This window comes from Tamandua tetradactyla, chromosome 11, assembly GCF_023851605.1.
Source record: "Tamandua tetradactyla isolate mTamTet1 chromosome 11, mTamTet1.pri, whole genome shotgun sequence".
NCBI lineage: Eukaryota > Metazoa > Chordata > Mammalia > Pilosa > Myrmecophagidae > Tamandua > Tamandua tetradactyla.
Window position 1 is genome coordinate 47,960,165 of NC_135337.1, and position 21,123 is coordinate 47,981,287.

Consider the following 21,123-nt stretch of genomic DNA (forward strand, 5'->3'; position numbering starts at 1 on the left):
GATTTACAAGGGACTTTGATTTCTACCAGTCTCCCTTTGGCTTTTAGCTCTGACCTTTCCTCTACTCCTCCAACAAGCTGTTCACTCTGCCTGAAATGCTTCCCTCCTGACTCCAGACAGATGCTTTGTTGAAGCCTTTGATCAAATGTCAAATGTTCAGGGAGGCCTTTCCTGAGAACCCTATCATTCTATCCAAATAGCAGCACTCCCCCATCTCCATTATGGCTTTATTTTTCACTATCACTTATTACTGCCTGGCAGTTCCTTCGTTTGTTCATTAATTCATTCATTCCTCCCTTCCTCCCTCCCTCCCCACCTCCCTCCTTCCCCCTTCCTTCCATCTAATCTATCTGTTACCTATCTCTCTATATCATCTATCTATCCTCACTTTCTCCCCCACTGGAATTAAGCTCCATGTTGACTTTGTATATTATTCATTATCATGTTTCCAACACCTACAGCAGTATCATGTAGGAAGCATTCAATAAATACTGATTGAATGAATGAATGAAAATCAGACTGGCTCAGACACTATCAACAAGATTGGATGTTCAGAAGGCAAAAGGGCAATGTCTTCAAAGTTCTGATAGAAAATTATCTTCAATGTAGAATTCTATACTCATTTCAGACATGCAAAAAAGTGGATTTACTTATGTACCCTTCGTAAGGAAATTACCTGAGGTTATATTTCAAAAAAATGTGGGGCTGAAAACCAGGATAAAGGAAAGCATGGGACAGAGGAAACAGTGGAATTAACATGAGTCTAAAGAAAAGAAATTCCAAGATAACATCTGTACAACAGCCTTGAAAATAATCAGCTTGGGTTAGGAGAGGAGTTGGAGGCCTCAAAGAAAAAAATGTCCTCAAGATAAAGAACTAAATGATTCCATGCATGCAGCCCACACTGCTAATCTTATCTGGTTAATCATTCCTCATCCTTAAACTCTCAGTTTTAGTGTGACTTCCTGGGGTAACCTTCCCTGATCCCCGTGACTAGATAAAATGCCCATCTCGTGGGGTCATGAAACTCTTCTCCAGGGTATTTGCCCCTGTCGTAGGTTTTTATCTGGATGTTGTGTTACTGTTTCTTCTTCCTACTGGACTGCAAAGACCTTGAGGGCAGCAGGGTTTGTATCCCCTCACCATTTGAGCTCCCAGCATGTGCACATTGGTACTCAGTAAAGGTGCTTCTTTTTAATGAATGACTGAACCCATGCACCGAGTACTGAAGACTAAATTGTGGTTAGTAGACAGAGTGTAAACATCATCCGCCTTAACAGAATAAAAGTAAAGGGATAGCTAATGAGGATGGGGGATGAAAGAAGAAAAGGAAAAGAAGGGACAGTCATGGCTGCCTGTAACCTCATCTTTCATAGTGATGAGTTCAGACAGTTTAGAGTTGATGGAATAAGATGAATCTAAAGCCTCAAATGTAACCAAAAATAAAACAATTATCAAACCCTAGGAGATGGGAGGAGAGAAAGGGGATATTAACTCATCTTACTTTTCCTCCCACAGGTTTCCTCCTCAGCAGTGAGGGCCTGTGGATCTATAAACATTTGTTCATTATTTGCACTGCCCATGACCAGATCAGTGGGGGATACGTCAGGTCTGTGGTCCTCAAGAAGTCCTATAAGAAGCGTGGGCACAAAGGGAGTATAATCCTTTTGTGCATAACATTAAGTCCCTCCTCCTATTGGATCAGTTTTTCGCCTTGGCAACAGCACTTCCCACAGTCCTGCCCAGATCTTCTCCTAAGAGGAGGCCAGTTAGACTAGAGATTGATCTCCACTGCAGTGTCTACTTCATTTGCAGGCAAGTTTTGTATCATCATATCATTACCTAATTAGGGCACACCTGTGTTGGACTTTCAGCCACTATCTACCCTCTGCTTCATGTCCTTATTAGACCTCTCTTGTCCTCATTAGGTGGTAGATGTTTTGAAGTGTTTTCATTTGTCTGTTTTCCACAGTCTTACTGAACTCTATCTCCTTGCATTTCATTTACTTACATTATGTTTCTAACTAGCCTGATACATTTTTCCCTCCTCCAGTACAATATTTTTCTCTGATCGATACTACCCAACACTCCTCAACTTTATATATATAGTATCTAGATTGATGTTCTTTCCAAAAGAAACCCATGTCTATATTTCCTATATTCTGATCTCCTATCTGATACTCATTGTTTTGTTAAACACTGATAAATTATGAAATACAAAATTTTTTTTAACAAACATTGATTATGTATTCTCTATTTTCTCCTTTTTTTTTGTTTGTTTGTTTTTGTAGTTGATAACTTCAGCAGAACACCAGTGCACTGGTTTGAAGCTATTATGTACCCAAGAAAAGCCATGTTTTAATCCTGATCCTATCTTGTGGGGGCAGCCATTTCTTTTAATCCTGATTCAATACCATAAGTGGAAGCCTTTGATTAGATTATCTCCACAGAGATGTGACCTTTGATTAGATGGATATGTGACTCCACCCATTCCAGGTGGGTCCTGATTAGCTTACTGGAATCCTTTAAAAGAAGAAACATTTTGGAGAGAGTTAGAGCAGACAGAGGAGAGTCAACACAGAAATGACATAAACTTCAGAGCAGAGCTTTACACACATGCCGATACTTGGAAAACAGAGACATGGATGTTGGCAGATGCTTGGAGTCCAGCAGACATTGCTATGTGGTTTCCCGTGAGATGTTAAGCAAGCCAGAACCTGGGGAGAGCCAAAGGAAGCTAAGAGATGAAAGCTAGCCCCAGAGAAGCAAAGTGAGGAACCCCCATAGAAACAGAGGCTGAAAGCAATGGAGCCCAGTAGCAAGGGACCAGCAAGGAAACAGGGTGCCTTCCCAGCTGACAGAGCTGTTCCCCATGCATCAGCCTTTCTTGAATTAAGGTGTCTTTCTCTGGATGCCTTAGTTTGGATGTTTTCATAGGTTTAGAACTGTAAAACTTGTAATTTATCAAATTCCATTTTTAAAAGCCATTCCAATTCAGGTATATTGTATTCCAGCAGCTTGCAAATTAATACAACCAGTGTGGGACTCACATAATTTGGGTTGACTGTTAACATAATACTTCATTTGAACTCCAATAAAAATACATTTGTTCACTGCAACCACTGTTGCCTCCACTGTCCTACCATGCCCCTTTATCACAACCAACTAATGACTCTTTCATCACATTCAACTGTTTGCTATTGGCTACGATGTTCAACTTTTCACTGTGTGGCCAGATTTAACTCAGCATTAACCCAAATATCCACACACCCAGCTAGATGGTAAGCTCTGTGAGGACAAGGTCATTCCCTGCTCAGCATTGTATTTCCTGCGTCTGGCTCCAGTTAGGTGGACAAAGAAACAAAAAATAAAAAGAAGGCAGCCTCCATTTCTACATCCATTCTTCCATTTCCTCACAGAAACAAGTGATTGCGGGGCAGAAATATGCTTTTGAGGCTCATTTTCTGGCCCACAGTCTGGGTTTTATGGGAGCATAAGGCAGTCACTGTTATAAAAACCAGGCAACCTGGTTTCAGAATGAAAGCCTGAGGCATACAAGCACCTGAATGGCGATGCTTCTTATTTTCTGATGTTAGAAGACCAAAGGCTTCCCAGTGGGATAGTGTCCATCAGTCCAAAGCCAATATTTTGGGTGAGCTGGGGGCCAGGTTGCAGGAGTGAGCCATGCTCCTGGGTTTTAACTGGACCATTTCTTGCCCGCGTTTCCATCCAAATCCTCCCTCTACATTTTACTTTGTGGTTTAAATACAGAGAGTATTTTAATTAAATAAAGGAAACCTTCTTGGCACCCAACCAGAGTCGCATGCTGTGGTGTTTGCCTCTGTGGAGCTCAAGGATGGGAGAAGAGTTAAAGCTAAAATATAATCAGGCTTTTTAGATGGAGAAGGCAGCCTCTTGCTTGGTTGAATGGGAAATCTATGAAACTATTTGGGATCCTCATTAGGCCCAAGAAGCAAAATTTTGAGAAATTCTAGAACATTTTAGAAGCAGTGAGGCAACTTTTTCCTTATAGAAGCTGTGTGTGTGTGTGTGTGTGTGTGTGTGTGTGTGTGCGTGTGTGTGTGTGTAGTGGGAAAGGCAAGGATTGGATTTCTAAGGACTCAAAGAGAACTCAGCAGAATCGGACGGGACAAAGCCTTCTATTCCCTAAATTTCTCCTTTGATTCTCCACAGGTTTCTAAGATTCTTCCTGAATCCGAAAATGAATTGCCCATGCTCATCTAATTTGCTTGAGGAAAATATTTTAAATGAAAAATAAGTAGCTCATATTTCCATACATAGCTGTGCAACTACTAGGGAATAGAAAAGAATCAGATTACTAAATCCTTTCTAAGTACCAGAAACTATTCTAAGTACTTAAATAATTAGCAAACTTAAACCAGCTAACAAGGTGCAGGAATTTAATGCCCTTAGTAGACAAATGAGAATTCTGTGCAATTAGCATATTGATTGTTTTCAGCAATTGTGCAAACTTGAAAATAATATCTTCCAATTTAGTGTAAGTGTTCATAAATGTTTATATTATTTTACAGCAACTTTCTCTTTCCACCAGTAGTCAAGAGTAAGTTTCATGGTGTCTGTGCTGGTTTGAAACTGTTATGTACCCCAGAAGATCCATGTTCTTCTAATCCATTCTTGTGGGTGTAGACCTATTGGGCGGGAACTTTTGATGAGGTTGTTTCCATGGAGACGTGACACACCCAATTCAAGGTGGGTCTTAATCCTCTCATGGAGGACTATAAGCCTTTGTGAAAGGATAAAAAGACACTAAAGGCAGACAGAGCAGACAGACCTTTAGAAAGAGACATTTTGGAGAGAGCTGATGCAGAGCTGAGAGAGAGAGAGAGAGAGAGAGAGAGAGAGAGAGAGAGAGAGAGAGAGAAAGTGCCCCAGACACGCTAAGAGTGGACCTGCAGGACACAGAGAGCTCAGAGGGGTGTCCCGAGAGAAGCAAGCAAGGACCCACACCAGCTCAGAGAGAAAGCTACTGGAATCAGAAGCAAAAGTAATGCAACCTGGGAAGAAGGACCAGCAGATGCCAGGCACGTGCCTTCCTATGTGGCAGAGGAATCCCAGATGCCATTGGCTTTTCTTCAGAATCAAGGTATCTCCCTCTTGATGTCTTAATTCAGAATTTTCATGGCCGTGGAGCTCAAAATGTGTAACTTCACAAATCCCCTTTGAAAAAGCCACCCCATTTATGGTATATTGCATTCTGGCAGTTTTAGCAAATTGAAACAGTATCCTTCTCCCAAAAAACCTCCAATTGTGAATCACCAAAGTCAGAGTGTTTGGGGTTTTAATGCATTTAATTTCAATGAAAATTAGATAAGCAGATTTGCTTCTGACTTTAGAATCTTACCCTTTTTTTGGCCTGAGACTTGATACACAATCCTGCAGTTACTGATGTACTCATTAGTACAGAAAAAAATTCTGTTGTTAAAAGCTAAAAGCAAGTGAAGAGGAAATATGATTAAATTTCCGACTTTTCACCTGACCTCTCAAAGGAAAAATAGAGCAGACAGTGATAATATTTCTGCCTAGCAGTAAGTAGAACATATTGCTAAATTAGGAAACCAGTTATATCACTTTGGTAATTGCACATTTTGCTTACGCTTTAGTTCCTTGAATTTCTAAACCATAAAACAGTTGGCTGGTTCAAACATTGCCCATATATATATAGTAGGGTTTTTCCTGAATTTTCCCACACTGTTCAAAATATTGCTTGAGTTTCATTTTTGTCTTTTATATATTTACACCATGGGGTTTCTGTGATAAACCCAAGCAGTCACCGAGTGGTTTAACTTACTGTGTGTCCCCTTCCTCCTGCTCTAATCTTGTCTTCCATTGGAAGAGACACAGCCTGACACCCTAGAGTTCTCTCACTGCCAGAGGACAGCAGCAGGGGCTCAGAGAAGGCAGTGATCTTAACTTAATTTGTGGTACCTGTGTACAGTCTGGGGAAAATCATTAGATGCATTTTTCAAAAATTAGAGGCATGTAAAAATCTGCTCCTGGGAAGTTATCCCTTACACGTATTCAGCCAGGCCACATATTTCTCCTCATTCTCAAGGCCATGGAAAGGAGGACTCAATCTACCTCTAAATTAGAGAGATTTGAGGACAGGCTTTAGCAAAAAAAGATAAGAAGGATTTATAATCTGCACATTAATTACTTCTCTCTTTATAGGGCTTTTCCAAGGACATGCAGTTTGTCCACTTACAAGGCCAGTATAGGCTCTCTTTCCTTCATTTCCCCTCCCCTCCCAATTCTGTCTGAAGGTTTAATTTGACTAACAGATCTTTTCACAGACCTGAAAACAAAATCTGACACTTCTAAAAGTGACTTTCTAAAACACAAGTCTGATCAGTCATCTCCCTTGTTTAAAATTACTTGATGGTTCCCTCCATTGCTTGCAAAAAACAGTTTAAACTTCCTAAAATAGTCTAGAGCTAGGCTATACAGTATGGGAGCCACTAGCCAAATGTGGCAGTGCAACTGAGGAGCTGAAATTTTAATATTATTTACTTATATTTAATTTAAACTCAATTTCTAAAATGGATACTTGATTCAGTTATTGGAAAATAAAAATATGTATTTGGAATAACTTGAGTTTGTGAAATCTACCTTTTCAGTGGTAAATGTTATGAAATTTAAATTCAATTCAAGTATTTCCAATGAAGATTTAGCTTCTTAGTTGAGATATGCTCTAAATGCAGGATGCACACAGGATTTTGAAGACTTACCTTGAAAAAAATGTAAATCTATCTTGTCAATAATTTTTATATTAATGACTTGTTAAAATGATAATAATTAGAATACATTAAATTAAATAAAATATATTAGTAAATTGATTTTACCTGTTTTTTTTTAAACTCTTTTAAAAATATGGCTAGTAGATAGAAAAGTTAAAATTACAAATGTGGCCCACATTATATTTCTAGTAGACAAAGTGCTGGTCTAGGAAATTTGTTGAATGAAGGAAGAATGACAGAATGAATGAATGAATGAATGAGTTCAAGGCCTTCACAGTCTGGCCTTAACCTGTTTTTCAGCCTAATCTGCCACTACTTTAATTCCTCTCTTTGGTGCTGCATCTTATGCCACCATTATTGGGCTCTTTCATGTACTGGTCTCTTTGTCCCCACTCCTCTATCTGGAATGAACTTCTACTCATCCTTCAGAACCCAACTCAAATATCTGTTCCTCTCTGAAGTCTTTACCTTCAGACTTTTACCTCCCCACACCGCGAGATCTGTGCTCCCGAAGTCCTTGGGGAATCCTATAAGTCCTCTTACTGCACAAATACCCTGAGTGGGTGCAGGGTTTCATGTCTGTGTCTGGATGGTATATTTTTCTTCTTTTCCCAGCATTAAGTGCCATGCCTCGCACATTAAGATGCCTGATAAATGTCTGCTGAATTTATTAAGGACCTTATATGGAATAGCACATTTTTTTGCAGATGGAATCCAGGAGAGTCAAAGATCCCAGAGCCCCATTCTCTGGGATCCCATTGAGATAGGCATTGACAAAACTCACCACATGATTAAATCGACCCCGGAGGAAGAAAATCAAGAAAATGTGTACAGAAGAGGTGCAAGGTCTGGAGTTGTCTTTGGCCTGCTGTTTTGGAAGGATACTTGCATGCAGCAAGCACACTCATTTCAATGCGACCACAGGGGTACATAGAGGGTTGCCTGAATCAAAAGGCCTCTGTGCAAATCTAGTGAGGGTCTGAGAATCAGGAAGGGCATGTGTGGAGAGAAGACTATTTTCCTGGTAGGACCAAATCCAGGTTGCTAGTGGCTCATTAGTGGCAGGTCCAGATTAAATCCAGTGATGCTTCAGACTCAGGACAGGTCAGCTCAACCCAGGTAGGGTCTGGATAAAAGAGGCAAAGCATCAAGGAACTGGGAATTTTTACATTTCAAAGAACTCTTCTCAGGGTAACATGGAGATAAAGGGAATTGGAAATGAATGAGTTTAAAAAAAAAAAAAAAGCACCCCTGCTTAAGCTTAAGGTGGGCCACAGTGGCTCAGCAGGCAGAGTTCTCACCTGCCATGCCAGAGACCTGGGTTCGATTCCTGAGCCTGCCTAAGCAAAACAAAAAAAAGTAGCTTAGCAGCCTCTCCTACTAGAAAGGGAGCTTTGTAGAGGATATTTCTTTACTGCAGTTGCTAGTAGTAGAAAACAACTGCCAAACTAGAAACAACTTGCTTGAATAAACTATAGAATAGCCAGGTTATGGAATATTAGATAACTATTTAAAAGAACACATTATCACAATATGTTCTCTGGAGATGTTTTAGAAACGTGTATGTATGATCCTATTTTCATGAAATCAGAACTCCCCAGTGTGTGTGTGTGTGTTTATCTAGCAGATAGATGACAGAGAAAGAGAGAGAGAGGAAGGACGAAGAAGGGGAAAGGGAAGGAAGGTAGGGAAAAGATACGCAATTATCTTTATAACTAAACACTATTTATTTAGGGAAGTAGGATTGGAAGGAGGATTTTTAATTGTTTCTTTCTATATCTTTGTACTCTTTGCTTATCACAGTGTGCATGTGTTACTTTAGTAATTTGAAAAAAAATATTTTGGCATATTTCTAATCTCAGCCACCAAGTGAACACTTGACAATTTGAAGACAGCTGGCACCACTGATAATATGCTCTCCTCTCTTTAGTCTATTTGATCTTCAGAGAATCTCAAAAGGAACTTCCTTTGCCCCAGGCTTATCTTCTGGGGACTGGGATCTGGCAAACATCCCTTAATACAGCTGGTCTCAACTTCCCACTAAAATACTCATTAGACCCAGAAAAAGAGGAATAATTGGAGGAATTCTGAAAATTTAGATTGTTACCTAGTGTCAATGGGACTGGATTCCGTTATCTGCTCCTAATTCATAAAATGACCTGAAAACCAGGCATCTGTCCTTCTGTTAAGAGGCCACAACCTTCAGAGGTGAGAATTATTCTTCTTACTCCCCACCAGTAACTCTTTTTACCTATAGCCAATTTAAGATTATGATTCTCAAAGAACAAGTGGGGAGGACAGCTGACAGAGAGAGGGTTGCCCATCCCACACTCGCATGCAGTGTAACGGAGAAATTAGGATTTCAGGGAGGATTTTGATTACTGAATTATGGTATTTTTTGCTTTCTGGTATATTGGAGTAGACAGAGGAAAATACTTGAAATCTCTAAACTATAATTCAGCTGCCCTGATATCTAAAATGATTGTAAAAGCCCTGATCTTGTGCCTTTGTGACTGTACCAGCTGTTACTCCTTTTATTCGGTCATTTTCTTGTAGGGCAAAGACTAATGAAGAATTTGAAGTCAGCCATTACCTGGTTTCAGCCTTAGATTGTGAATCTTATTGACTAGACTCTGCTATTGAAAGATAACTTGCTTCCCTTCCTTTTGGCTTACACCTTTAGTATTGAAATGATAGCTCTGCCGCCCCTCCTTTCCAATTATGTTCTCCTATTGCAAAAATAATGATAACACAGTCTCCTTTTCTGTTTTGAACTTGCTATCTGAAAGACCTCATCTCACCTTGCTAAAAGCCTTAGAAACCTTGAATCCTTAAACTCAGGGAGACAGATTTTGGGCCATATTTTAGTTTGTAAACTGCAGGAATATGCAATATACCAGAAATGGAACGGCTTTGTTCTAGTTTGCTAGCTGCCAGAATGCAACACACCAGAGACGGATTGGCTTTTAATAAAAGGGGATTTATTTCATTAGTTCTTCAGAGGAAAGGCAGCTAACTTCCATCTGAGGTTCTTTCTTACATGGGAAGGCTCAGGATAATCTCTGCTGGGCTTCTCTCCAGGCCCCTGGGTTCCAACAACTTTCCCCGGGGTGATTCCTTCCTGCATCTCCAAAGGCCTGGGCTGAGCTGTGAGTGCTGAAATGAGGTATGCTGAGCTGCTTAGACTGTGCTACATTGAGCTCTCTCATTTAAGCACCAGCCAATTAACTCAAACGTCATTCATTGCAGCAGGCACGCCTCCTAGCCCACTGCAGATGTAATCAGCAACAGATGAGGTTCACGTACCATTGGCTCATGTCCACAGCAACAGAACTAAGCACATTTACCTGGCCAAGTTGACAATTGAATCTAACTACCATAGGCTTTAAAAAGGGAATTTATTAAGTTGCAAGTTTATAATTCTAAGGCCATGAAAATGTCCAAATTAAGGCATCCAGAAAAAGACACCTTAACTCCAAAGAAAGGGCTGATGACGTTTGGGGATACTCTCTCAGCTGGGAGGGCACATGGCGACATCTGCTCACTTTCTCCTGGCTTCTCCTTTCATAAGGCTTTCACGGGTTGTTTTCCTTCAGCATCTCCAAAGGTCTCTGGCTGTGCAGACTCTGTTGGCTCTAAAGCTTTTTCCAAAATGGTTCCCTCTTAAAGGGCTCCAGTAGGTAACCCCACTTTGGATGGATTAGAACCATATAATCAAAAGTTACCCCCACAATTGGGTGGGCCACATCTCCACGGAAACAATAAAAAAGATCCCATCCAGCAATACAGAATGAGGATTAAAAAGCATGGCTTTTCTGGAGTACATGACAGTTTCAAACTACCACAGGCCAACTGGCCATCTGCTCTCCTACTACTGCCTGGTAATAAACTGTTTGAAACCATGGTGTCTCAGGAATTGGTTACTGAGTGCATCCAGCAAAAGAATCCACTGCCTTTGTCTAGTAACAGCAGGACAGGTGAGCAAGTGCACTGGGGGTGGGGGATGGTAGCATTCCTTGCTCACCATGCCCCAGACATTCCTGTAGCCTCCAAGACAGTGAGGACTGGAGGTAGAGCTGTGGGTTCAGTCTGCCTTCTAGCACGAGACCTGAGTGTGAAATACCACCAGCACTTAAGGGAACAAGTGAGATGAATGGATAATCTGCACATCCTCTTTGTTGATAGTAGCAGGCTGAAGAATTCCTCTCCACCACCACCTCTCAATTCAAGGAAATGGAAAAGTAAGGTTCTGTAACTGAAAAATTAGGATTTAAGGGATGATTTTGACTACTGAATCATTATATAGAAATTCCCTTTTGCTTTCTGGCTTATTAGAATAGAGAGAAATACTTGAAATCTCTAGATTGTAATCCAGCTGCCTTGATCTCTGATAGTGATTGTTTTGCCCTTATCTTCTGTCCCTGTAATAGTAAAAACCTTGTGACTAACCTTCATTTGTACCCAGTTATCCAGTTTTTCAACTTTAGAGTCTTGTAATCACTAAAGACAGCCTCTAATGTTTATTAGTGAAGGGTCCTGGGTCAGCCCAGAACTAACCTACCTCAAATCCAAAGTTACCTGGATGACTGAGACTGGATCTAACAAAGTGGGCCTGTCCAATGTGTGCAATAGCTTAGACTTTAACCTTCAAGTTAGCCTATACGTCATTTCACCATTTTCTTACATATATTCTGTGACAATTGGCACATGCTCAATAATTAGATCACCTCTAATTACATCCTCTGGGGCCACTGTGCTCATTCCCCTAAACCCTGTCCATCTTTTTCTCTAATAAAACCCAGAATTGCTGTAGTTTGGGGAGACAGATTTTGGGCCACCAGGCCATCTGTTCTCCTACTATGCACCTAGTGATAAACTTTTTCTCTCTTTGAAACCTCAGTGTCTCATGAATTGGTCATTGAGTGCATTGGGCAAAACAATCCATGGCCTTTGTCCAGTAACACTTCTGTAGAAGTCTGCAAGAATATTCTACCCCACGTACTCTTCTGAATGTGATCTCGCTCCTTACCCACCTACAGGTGGGATCTCATCCCTCTCCCCTTGAATCTGACCTTACTTGTAACCAATATAGCTACGTCAGAGGAAGTCTTGCAACTTCTACCTTAGATCCTGAGAACATTCACTAACTAAGAAGCTTACTCTTGGGAATCATCTTTGGAACCAAGAAGTCATGCTGTGAGAAGGGAAAGCCACTTGTGGGTGCTTTGGTTGGTAGTTCAGATAAGCCATCCCAGCCCTGGAGCCAAACATGTGAATGAAGGAGCATCTTTTAAAGGAACACCAGCCCCAGCTGATGTACAGCTGTTGTAGTCCCCAGCTGATTGATGGCCATTCAAGCCATCCCAATTGAGGTCCCAAACATTACAGACTGAGACCTGTCTGTAAAGACTGTGCTTTTTCCAAATTCCTGATGCACAGAATCCATGAGTTTCAGAGAGTGGTTGTTTATGCCAAGAAGTTTTGGGGTGGATTGTATACAATAATAGGTAACCAGAACTGAAGATAAATAAGCTTAAAACAAACAAACATAATTACAGAAGAAGGCACTCTACCCTGATGACTCAAAAGGAAGAGGGAACTTCTGAAAACTACATAATGCATGAACTGGAAAAATTTCTAATCAGATTCCTTGGGCACTCAATTATAAATATTTATTGAACATTTTCTTTGTGCTAGGCACTGTGCTTCACACTAGTGATAAAGCTGTGAACAAAACTAATATAATTCTTGCCATCAGAGAATTTACTTTCTATTGGTAGACATGGAAAAGTAATGAAGTAATTATAACAAAGCATAATAAACACAAAGAGGGAGAAAGAAACAAAGTACTACAAGAACACAGTGGAGGAACCATTAGCAATGTTGTTTGTCACTGTAAATACTATATAAGAAGACAAGTGTTTTAGTTTGTTAAAACCGCCAGATTGCAATATACCAGAAATGGAATGGCTTTTAAAAAGCAGACTTATTAAGTTGCAAGTTTACAGTTCTAAGGCCATGAAAATGTCCAAATTAAGGCAAGGTTATAAAAATGTCCAAAATAAGGCATTCAAGGAAAGATACCTTGGCTCAAGAAGTCCGACGATGTTCAGGTTTTCTCACTAAGAGGGAAAGGCACATGGCGACTTCTGTTAGCTTTCTCCCCATACTTCTTCAACGGCTTGTCTGGAGGCATTTCCCTTTTGCATCTCCAAAGTTCTCTGGCTATGTAGGCTCTGTTGTTTCTGTTGGCTTTAAAGCTTTTTCCAAGATGGATCACTCTTCAAGGGCTCCAGTAAGAAATGCCACCTTGAATAGGTAGAGACATATCTCCATGGAAACCATTAATCAAAAGTTACCACCCACAACTAGGTGGGTCACCTCTCCATGGAAACAAAAAGATCCCACCTAGCAATATTGAATGAGAATTAAAGGACATGCCTTTCCTAGGTGCATAATAGTTTCAAACTCAATTTGAAACATATCTGCTATGAAACAAGAGCAGAAAGTCATGGAATGAGAACACGTTGAACCTGAAAAGACAATAGTATGAGATAAAAAGAATAAAAAATGCAAATTAAAATTAAAATCAATGTTGGTGGCTATCGAGTAGGGATATTGTGAAAAAATAATGAGGAAGAAAAAGTCGGTGTTTTTCCTAGAAAGTAGGTGACAAAGAAATGAAAATAATGGAGTAGGCTATAGATATAGAACTCCAATACAGAAGTCATTTGCCACATGTAGATATTGAAATGTGGCTAATCTGGGTTGAGATACACACAAAATTTCAAAGGCTTAATAAAATTAGTGTCACCTATTTCTTTTTAGTTTTTAGATGTGGATACTAGAAAATTTAAAATTACATATGTGGCTCTCACTATATTCCCATTGGGCATCACTGGTATAAAAGGTAGAGAAAGGAGATCCAAGAACTATACATTTCTGTAGAAAATAAGGAACATAAGGTATAATCAAAGCATTATTACAGAAATTTATTTTTAGTAAAAATAATTGTGTATGCCAGCAAAAATCAATGAAAAGAGGCTGTGCTGGTTTGAAATGATGTATGAACCCTAGAAAAGTCATGTTTTACTCCTAACCCCATTTTGTAAAGGCAGTCATTTCTTCTAATCCCTATTCAGTATTGTATGTTTGAAATTGTAATTAGATCATCTCCCTGGAGATGTGATTTAATCAACAGTGGTTGTTAAACTGGATTAGGTGACAACATGTCTCCACCCATTTGGGTGGGTCTTGATAAGTTTCTGGAGTCCTATAAAAGAGGAAACATTCTGGAGAATGAAGGAGATTCGGAGAGAGCAGAGAATGCTGCAGCACCATGAAGCAGAGAGTCTTTCAGCCAGCGCTTTGGAGATGAAGAAGCAAAATGTCCCCCGGGGAGCTTCATGAAACAGGAAACTAGGAGAAGAAGCTAGCGATGACACCATGTTCACCATGTGCCCTTCCAGATGAGAGAGGAACCCTGACCGTGTTCACCATGTGCCTTTTCAGATGAGAGAGAAACTCTGTGTTCACCATGTGCCTTCTCACTTAGGAGAGAACCCCTGAACTTCATCGGCCTTCTTGAACCAAGGTATCTTTCCTTTGATTGGACATTTCTATAGACTTGTTTTAATTGGGACATTTTCTTGGCCTTAGAGCTGTAAACTAGCAACTTATAAAATTCCCCTTTTTAAAAGCCATTCCGTTTCTGGTATATTGCATTCTGGCAGCTGCAAACTAAGAGGCCTACATCTGGACATAATTTTTGAACTCATGGAAAATTTTTTCAGATTTCTTTAATGATACCAGTTGAAAAATGGTTATTTCCAATTTTGTCTCTGCCTTTTCCTAATGTTTGAAAACAATAAAGCTATGTTTACTGACTTTTCTCAGTACAATTTTTTTTTTTCTGTTTTTGCATGGATAGGCACCAGGAATCAAACTCAAGTCTCTGGCATGGCAGGCGAGAATTCTGCCACTGAGCCACTGTCACACTGCCTAATGTTTACTAACTGTTGATAGAATAATATTATGAACTAAATTTTATATCCAGCAAGACTGTCATTTATGTGTGATGCCACTATGATAACATTTTCATATATTCACAGATATGTACCCTGCTTAAAAAAAATTAGTCAAGCGTTACTTTAGCTGAGCGATGAATCAAAATTAAGAATTCACATACAGAGAATTCAAGGTATAAATGCAATTTTGGCTTGTGTTAGACCCCAGACTTAGAAATCCAGTTGAATAAGAGTTGTCAAGAAGATTTTGCTGGCAAGTAGTGGTATTTGGTGTCTTCCACTTCCTCTCCTTTCAAAGTAGTACCAGAAACTGCATTTCTCATTTTTCGTCCCTCAGTTTGGAGGGGGTGCCTCACCAGGCTGGATGACTACCTCCAACAATAATACATACTGTTTCAAGATTTATTAAAAATGCCTAAATTATTTATGTAGTTGGGACACTGCAGCAGCAGAACAGCTGGGGGAAAACTTATTTTCTCCTCTACAAAAGCAGAATTGTCAAGGAACTTGATTATCTGCATCTGTAAAACTCATACTTATGAGTCACTAGCCTGTCTTTTTCCTTTTTTAATTGATTAAGAGTAATAACTCAGGGATAGATATTATTGGTTATCAGGCCCTCTTCATCTATGGTCTGATGTGTTTATGGATTAACTGTATCATGACCAAAATTATGTAAAATGAATAGGAAAAAAAATGAAAGAAAATATATCAAGTTCATTAGTTATTATTATTGGGTGGGAGAATTCTGGATAACTTTGTTTTCACCTTCGTATTCTTAAATTTTCTGGCGTGTTTTTTGTTTGTTTGTTTAACATTGTGATGGTTTGAAGCTGTTATGTACCCCCGAAGAGATCAGGTTCTCAAATTTAATCCATTCCTATGGGTGTGGACCCATTTTATGTAGGATCTTTTGGTGAGTAGGATCTTTAGTTAAGATGTGACCCACTTCACTCAGAGTGCGAAGGAAGCTGCGAGGGAAAAGCAGAGAAGGTGAGGGAGAAGGACACACAGAAAACAGAGAGAAACCACCGAAACAGAGAGGAAGCCACTGAAGCCAGAAACTGGAACTGAAATCAGGAGAGTAGGGAGAGACTAGCAGATGTTGCCATGTGCCTTGAGTATCGCTGGTAGCCAGTTCTCAGGGAGACAGCATTGCCTTGATTTGGACATTTTCAAGGCTCAGATAATAAATCCCTGTTGTAAAGGCCAACCCATTTCTGGTATATTGCATTTCATTAGCTTTAGCAAACTAAAACAAACACATAGTTGTTACTTTGATATTTAGGGAAAAGAAGGTTTTAAATATCAATTTATACAATTTTGTATAAGCCACTTAGGATAGGTGTTTCTGGTCCCGTCTCCCACCCCGCCACCACCAGTTAACAACAAGTATTTTTTCCTGGGAATTCCTCATCCTCACTCCATTCACACGGACGAGTCCCAGCAGCCTTGTTTATATCAATCAGGTCTTAATTCAAAAACCATCTCAGAGAGATTTCCCAAACATCCACTTAAACTACCTAGCCCCCAATGACTCCCTCTGCTTTTAATTCACAGAGCGTATCCCACTAGTAGTCATTTTATTGTCTAGTTTTTCTCTTCAGGGGGAAACGTTGCTGTCCTGTTTACTGCTGTTTCCCAGCACCTAGAATAGTATATGACACATAGTAAGCCCTCAATAACAGATTCACAGAACAAATCACAAAGCCACCTATCTGAATAGCTCATAAAGCCAGGCAGACCTGATCAAAGAAAGGCCAGTCAGAAAAATATCAGAAATTTTGAAATGGGGTTCAGAGACTATTACTGTAATATGTGAATGTGGGAGCAGGAGGGTGACTATATTCTGGCTTGTGGGTCGGAGAAAAGACACCTGATTGTAGAGAGAAGGAGAAGGCACGAGTGAGCAGCAGAGCCTCGGGGAGCTTGCGGGCACCAAGTCCCTTGGACTTGCTGGGACCGACTGTGCTTCAGCCTTGGCTCCCATAGGCCTCTCATGTGGTTCCATTTTTCAGGTTAGGCTAGCAGGAGTTGTGCCGGTTACCCAAAACTAAGGAGTCCTAAATCATATGCATATGGTTACAATCATATCAAAAGATTCACTGCAAAAAGATTTAGAGGGAATACCTGAGAATGCTTGTTTCTGCATGGAGGGACTTCCTAGTCGTCTACATTTTCTAAAACATACCTGTATTACTTTCACAATGGAAAAAATTACTTTTTTCCTGACAGTCATAGAGTGACAGACCTAGAGGGTTCCAGGACATTATGTTCTGCCCCATTTACTCTATTTTAGGCAAGAACTGAAAGGTTAAAAGGTGGTGACTCACCTAAATTCACAAAGCTCCTTCCCACCACTGTGTCTGGGACTTTCTGCCACCCAGGTCAGTATTTTTTTCTAGCAGGGAGTCTTTGGCCAGTATTTGTGTTTTCTGCCTCCAAATGCTGCATTTCAATTATTTATTCAATAACAAAATTTCTCACTCAAGGTGAAAAAAAAAAAGTTTCTTCTTGTGGGCAAACTCCAGTCAATTGGGCACAGCTATTTGTATTGCTATGTCAGAAAGTTTCCCGGGCAACCTCCAGACTCAGTAGGAAAACAAACTAACAAACAAAAAATGCAAACAATAAAAAATACAATAAAATAAAAACATGCCCCACTGATTCCTGATGTCTGCTGTGAGTGCTGGGAGAAGGGAAGTTCTGTTCTGTTCTAATTCTTTCTCAGGTGCTCAGCAGAGCTGGTTGTATGAGATGGGCCAACAGCCAGAAAGTCCGGGGACACATGTGTATCACACATACTCCTATCCCTTGTTTTATATTATAAGATGTTTTAATTTTATTGTACAATGATGGCATAATAAGGACATAAAAGATCAAGGCAGTGGCTGTATAAATTTGGCTTGGTGCTTTTATTATCTTTTGTTTGAAATTTCACTGTACTTCCTTTGGTCAGACAGGGCCGAAAGGTCTGACTGCCATGAAGCTGGGGTGTCCGCTGAGGGGTGCACCATCACCCAGCTGGGCAGCACTGAGGCCAGACAGGAGCTCTTAAGCAGGGCGGTCTATTTCTGGGTTGTCCCGGGTGGACAGGAGATACGGCTCCACATCCCAAGCAAACTTTACCAAGCGGCCGATTTGTCTTACATCTTGAAATACATTCACCACGCCACCCTGGGGGCAAGAGAATTCCTAAATGACCTAGAAGCCCACCTGGACTATGAGGGGCTCAGAAAACCAGAGACAGGGATGACACGCTCACCATCTAAAGAGCATCACAGGAGCAAGGCACACGCTGTTACTTAGAAACCAGTGGAAATTAAGCTGATGTAAGAGGACCGGGCAGAAGTCCAGAAGGAACACAATCCCCATCCCCGTCCCCTTCCCTTCCTTCTCTGCTTGTCCCCATTGTAGCCCCAGCCACTGGCAAACACCACGGGTACCTGCAAACGGTTCTCACTTTCCTGGGCTGTGCACACCAGCCGGCACATTGCTATCCTTGGCCCTTCTTTCTGCTTTCCCACTGCCCTCACAGCAGCAGCGCAGGGAGGAGACAGCCCCGGGCACACGGGAAGAAGCCCCTTTCGTCAAAGCCCTCTGCAAGGGCAGTCCTGAGCACCACAGCCCACGCTGCTCTGCAGTCAGGGCCCGGGCAGCTTTAAACCTTTGGGAAGTGTCTCCCAAGCGTTACTGCACCACAGCCCGGCTGCTGCCACACTGCAGGAGAAGCTGAAGAGACAGGCCAAAGGGGAATAGGAAACTTCCTTTCCCACTGATGGATATTTCTAAAGAGGATTCCAGAAATCTGTTTTAACTAAGAACTCTGTTAGCCTGTATCCATCCAATTCCAATTTAGGTTGGAATAATACAATATAAAGATAAAAGGAATTTTCTGACCCTTTCTGAAAGTGTTTAAATACGGAATTAAAATCCAGGAGTTTTCCACCTCTACAAATTTTGAAAGTGGAAGACAGTCCATTCTATCTGGATACTCCCTTCTATTTAGACTATCTAATCTTGAAAAAACCTTTGCAACCCTAAATTCTTAAGGTGCTGCTCTTACATAAACACATTTTGTTTGTTTGTTTTTAGAGATCTCAGTCTTTATGAGAGAGTCAGTAGAGGCTACATAAAGCACAGCAAATAGGTTTCATCTTTCATGTAGAGCCCTACTGATTGGTAGTACCTGCGTGGAGTTCTGTTTTACAAATATTCTGAGATCACATCTGTGAACTGTAGGAAAGTGAGCTGGGATTGATTGGCAATGTCTGCCCTGGGTGTGGAAGTCGATGATAATAGCTCTCATACCTAATATTTGACATCTCTGAATTGAATCAAAGGGTCCTTGTTGGGCTTCTTATGATTCCAAAACGGAGAATGGACCATTCGCAGGTTTAGAAGATAATAATTTAGTATCAATTATTTTCCCTAGGAAGTGGCAATATAGCTGCCTCAGTAACAAATTTATTTGTTGATGTCTCCTATTAACCTCCTGTGAAAAGTGAGAGGTAGATTCCTCCTCTCCCTATTCTAGTTTGGGTCTTCGGGATCACATTTCTGGATTCCTGTCCCAGCCTCCCAGTAGTGCCCTAGCTGTACCTTCTTGCAATCCATTCTCACTAGGCTAACCAAGTGATCTTTGTAGACTGAAATCCTGATCATGTCTGTCCCCTTCAGTAGCTTCTGTCACCCACAGGATAATTATTTGCTTCCACATAAGGTTCATCTTTTCTCTCCTTCTCCCTCTCTTGTTCCTCTTTTTCCTTAGAACTTCATGTCACAGCCAGGCTGAATTAATTGCCACCTCACTTTTCGCTTTGGGGCTCCTTTAGTGTGGAGTGCCCCCATTCCCCAAAGGAAACCCCTCCCACCTCAGAGCCTCAGCTTAGTCCTCCTCCAGCAACCCTCCCAAAGAAGAATGGCGTCTCATTATCTGTGCGCATACTATGGCAATGCCTGGCCTTAGGAAGTACTTCATAAGTATTTATTAAATGAGCGAATGAGTGCCTGGGGATTGGATAGTTTGTCCAAATTTAAGAACTTAATGGTGACCCAGGATGGATTATAGCTCATGACCACTAAGCTGTCTCTCCCCTCTCCCCTTGAGTATCCTCACTGCTTCATCTCATCACCTGTTCTCCTGGCCCCATGTGCCTCCTTTGTTCACAACATTGGTGATTGCAGAAAATTGTGGCAAAGAAGCCAAGTGCCAATGGTGAACTATGTAAAAATCTGGAAATTTAAAGTCACCGAGTCTAGATGCACAAGGGGTCTTGTGGGTCACCCTGTTCACCTGGAGCCTAGAGGTCACGCAGAAAGTGGCAAGACCTCTGCCTCATCCATGACTCTCTCTCTCAGAAAATGGATTTGTTTTCAGCAACTATAACAGTATCTGTTAGGGGTTGAATTGGGTCCTTCAAAAAGACATATTCGAGTTCTAATCCCCTGTCCTGTAAATATGACCTTCTTTGGAAACAGGTCTTTGAAGATGTTATTAGTTTAGATGAGGTCAAACTGGGTCCTCACCCTATGCCACTGTGTCCTTATAAGGAGAGGACAATTGGACACAGACATGAGGGAGAACGTCCTGCGATGACCGAGGCAGAGACTAAAGCTTAAGGACCACCCGCAAACCACTGAAAGCTGGGAAGAGGCCAGGAAGGCATCTGCCCTATAGATCCTGGACCTCCAGCCTCCAGAACTGTGAGACAATAAACGTCTGGTGGTTTAAGCCACTCGGTTTGTGGCAGTTTGTTACAGAAGCCCTAGGAAGCGAAAACAGAATCTGAAAATTATAGGATCAATTTCTTATGCTCCCTATGATGACAGATACTTAATTTTGAGTTAAAGTGAAGAGAGTAAGGAATCCATATTTTGGCCCACATTTTGGGGCTCCATGCAGCCCTAATTTCCAGATCCTGTAACCAAAACTTTCCCAGCTTTTTCTCTTTTTGGGGGGTGGAAAAATGGGGAACCAGCTCACTTTAGAGGAGAAAAAGTAAAATGATTCACCTTGTGTAGCTGGGTTTTCGTCTCGTAGTAGGTGATCACGGGGATGGACGCCCGGTGGAAGGTTTCCAGGCGTTTGGCGATGGTCTCGGTGGTGTCGTCCGCCCGCGGGCGGCTTCGGCTCCTCTGTAGAAGGCGGTTGGTCATGGTGTCTGCCGAGCAGTCCATGCAGATCACCAAGTGCGGGTCTCCAATCTGGGGTGGGATGGAGCAAAGCACCTCGGTCAGAAATTCCACTCTGCTGATGCCCTGCAAAGTATTGGCCCTTGTTTCTTTCCTTCCTTGGCCTTTCGGTACCTCTCAAGGCA

At 41.2% G+C, this 21,123-nt stretch overlaps 1 protein-coding gene across 1 annotated transcript in view; it reads right to left on the bottom strand.

Annotated features, from left to right (window-relative positions):
- AK5 (adenylate kinase 5) overlaps positions 1-21,123 on the bottom strand; it is a 303,940-nt gene that overhangs the window by 7,410 nt on the left and 275,407 nt on the right. Inside the window, exon 13 of the mRNA XM_077120572.1 lies at positions 20,819-21,010. Within this exon, the coding sequence (XP_076976687.1) occupies positions 20,819-21,010 (192 nt within the window). The remainder of the gene's footprint in view (positions 1-20,818; positions 21,011-21,123) is intronic.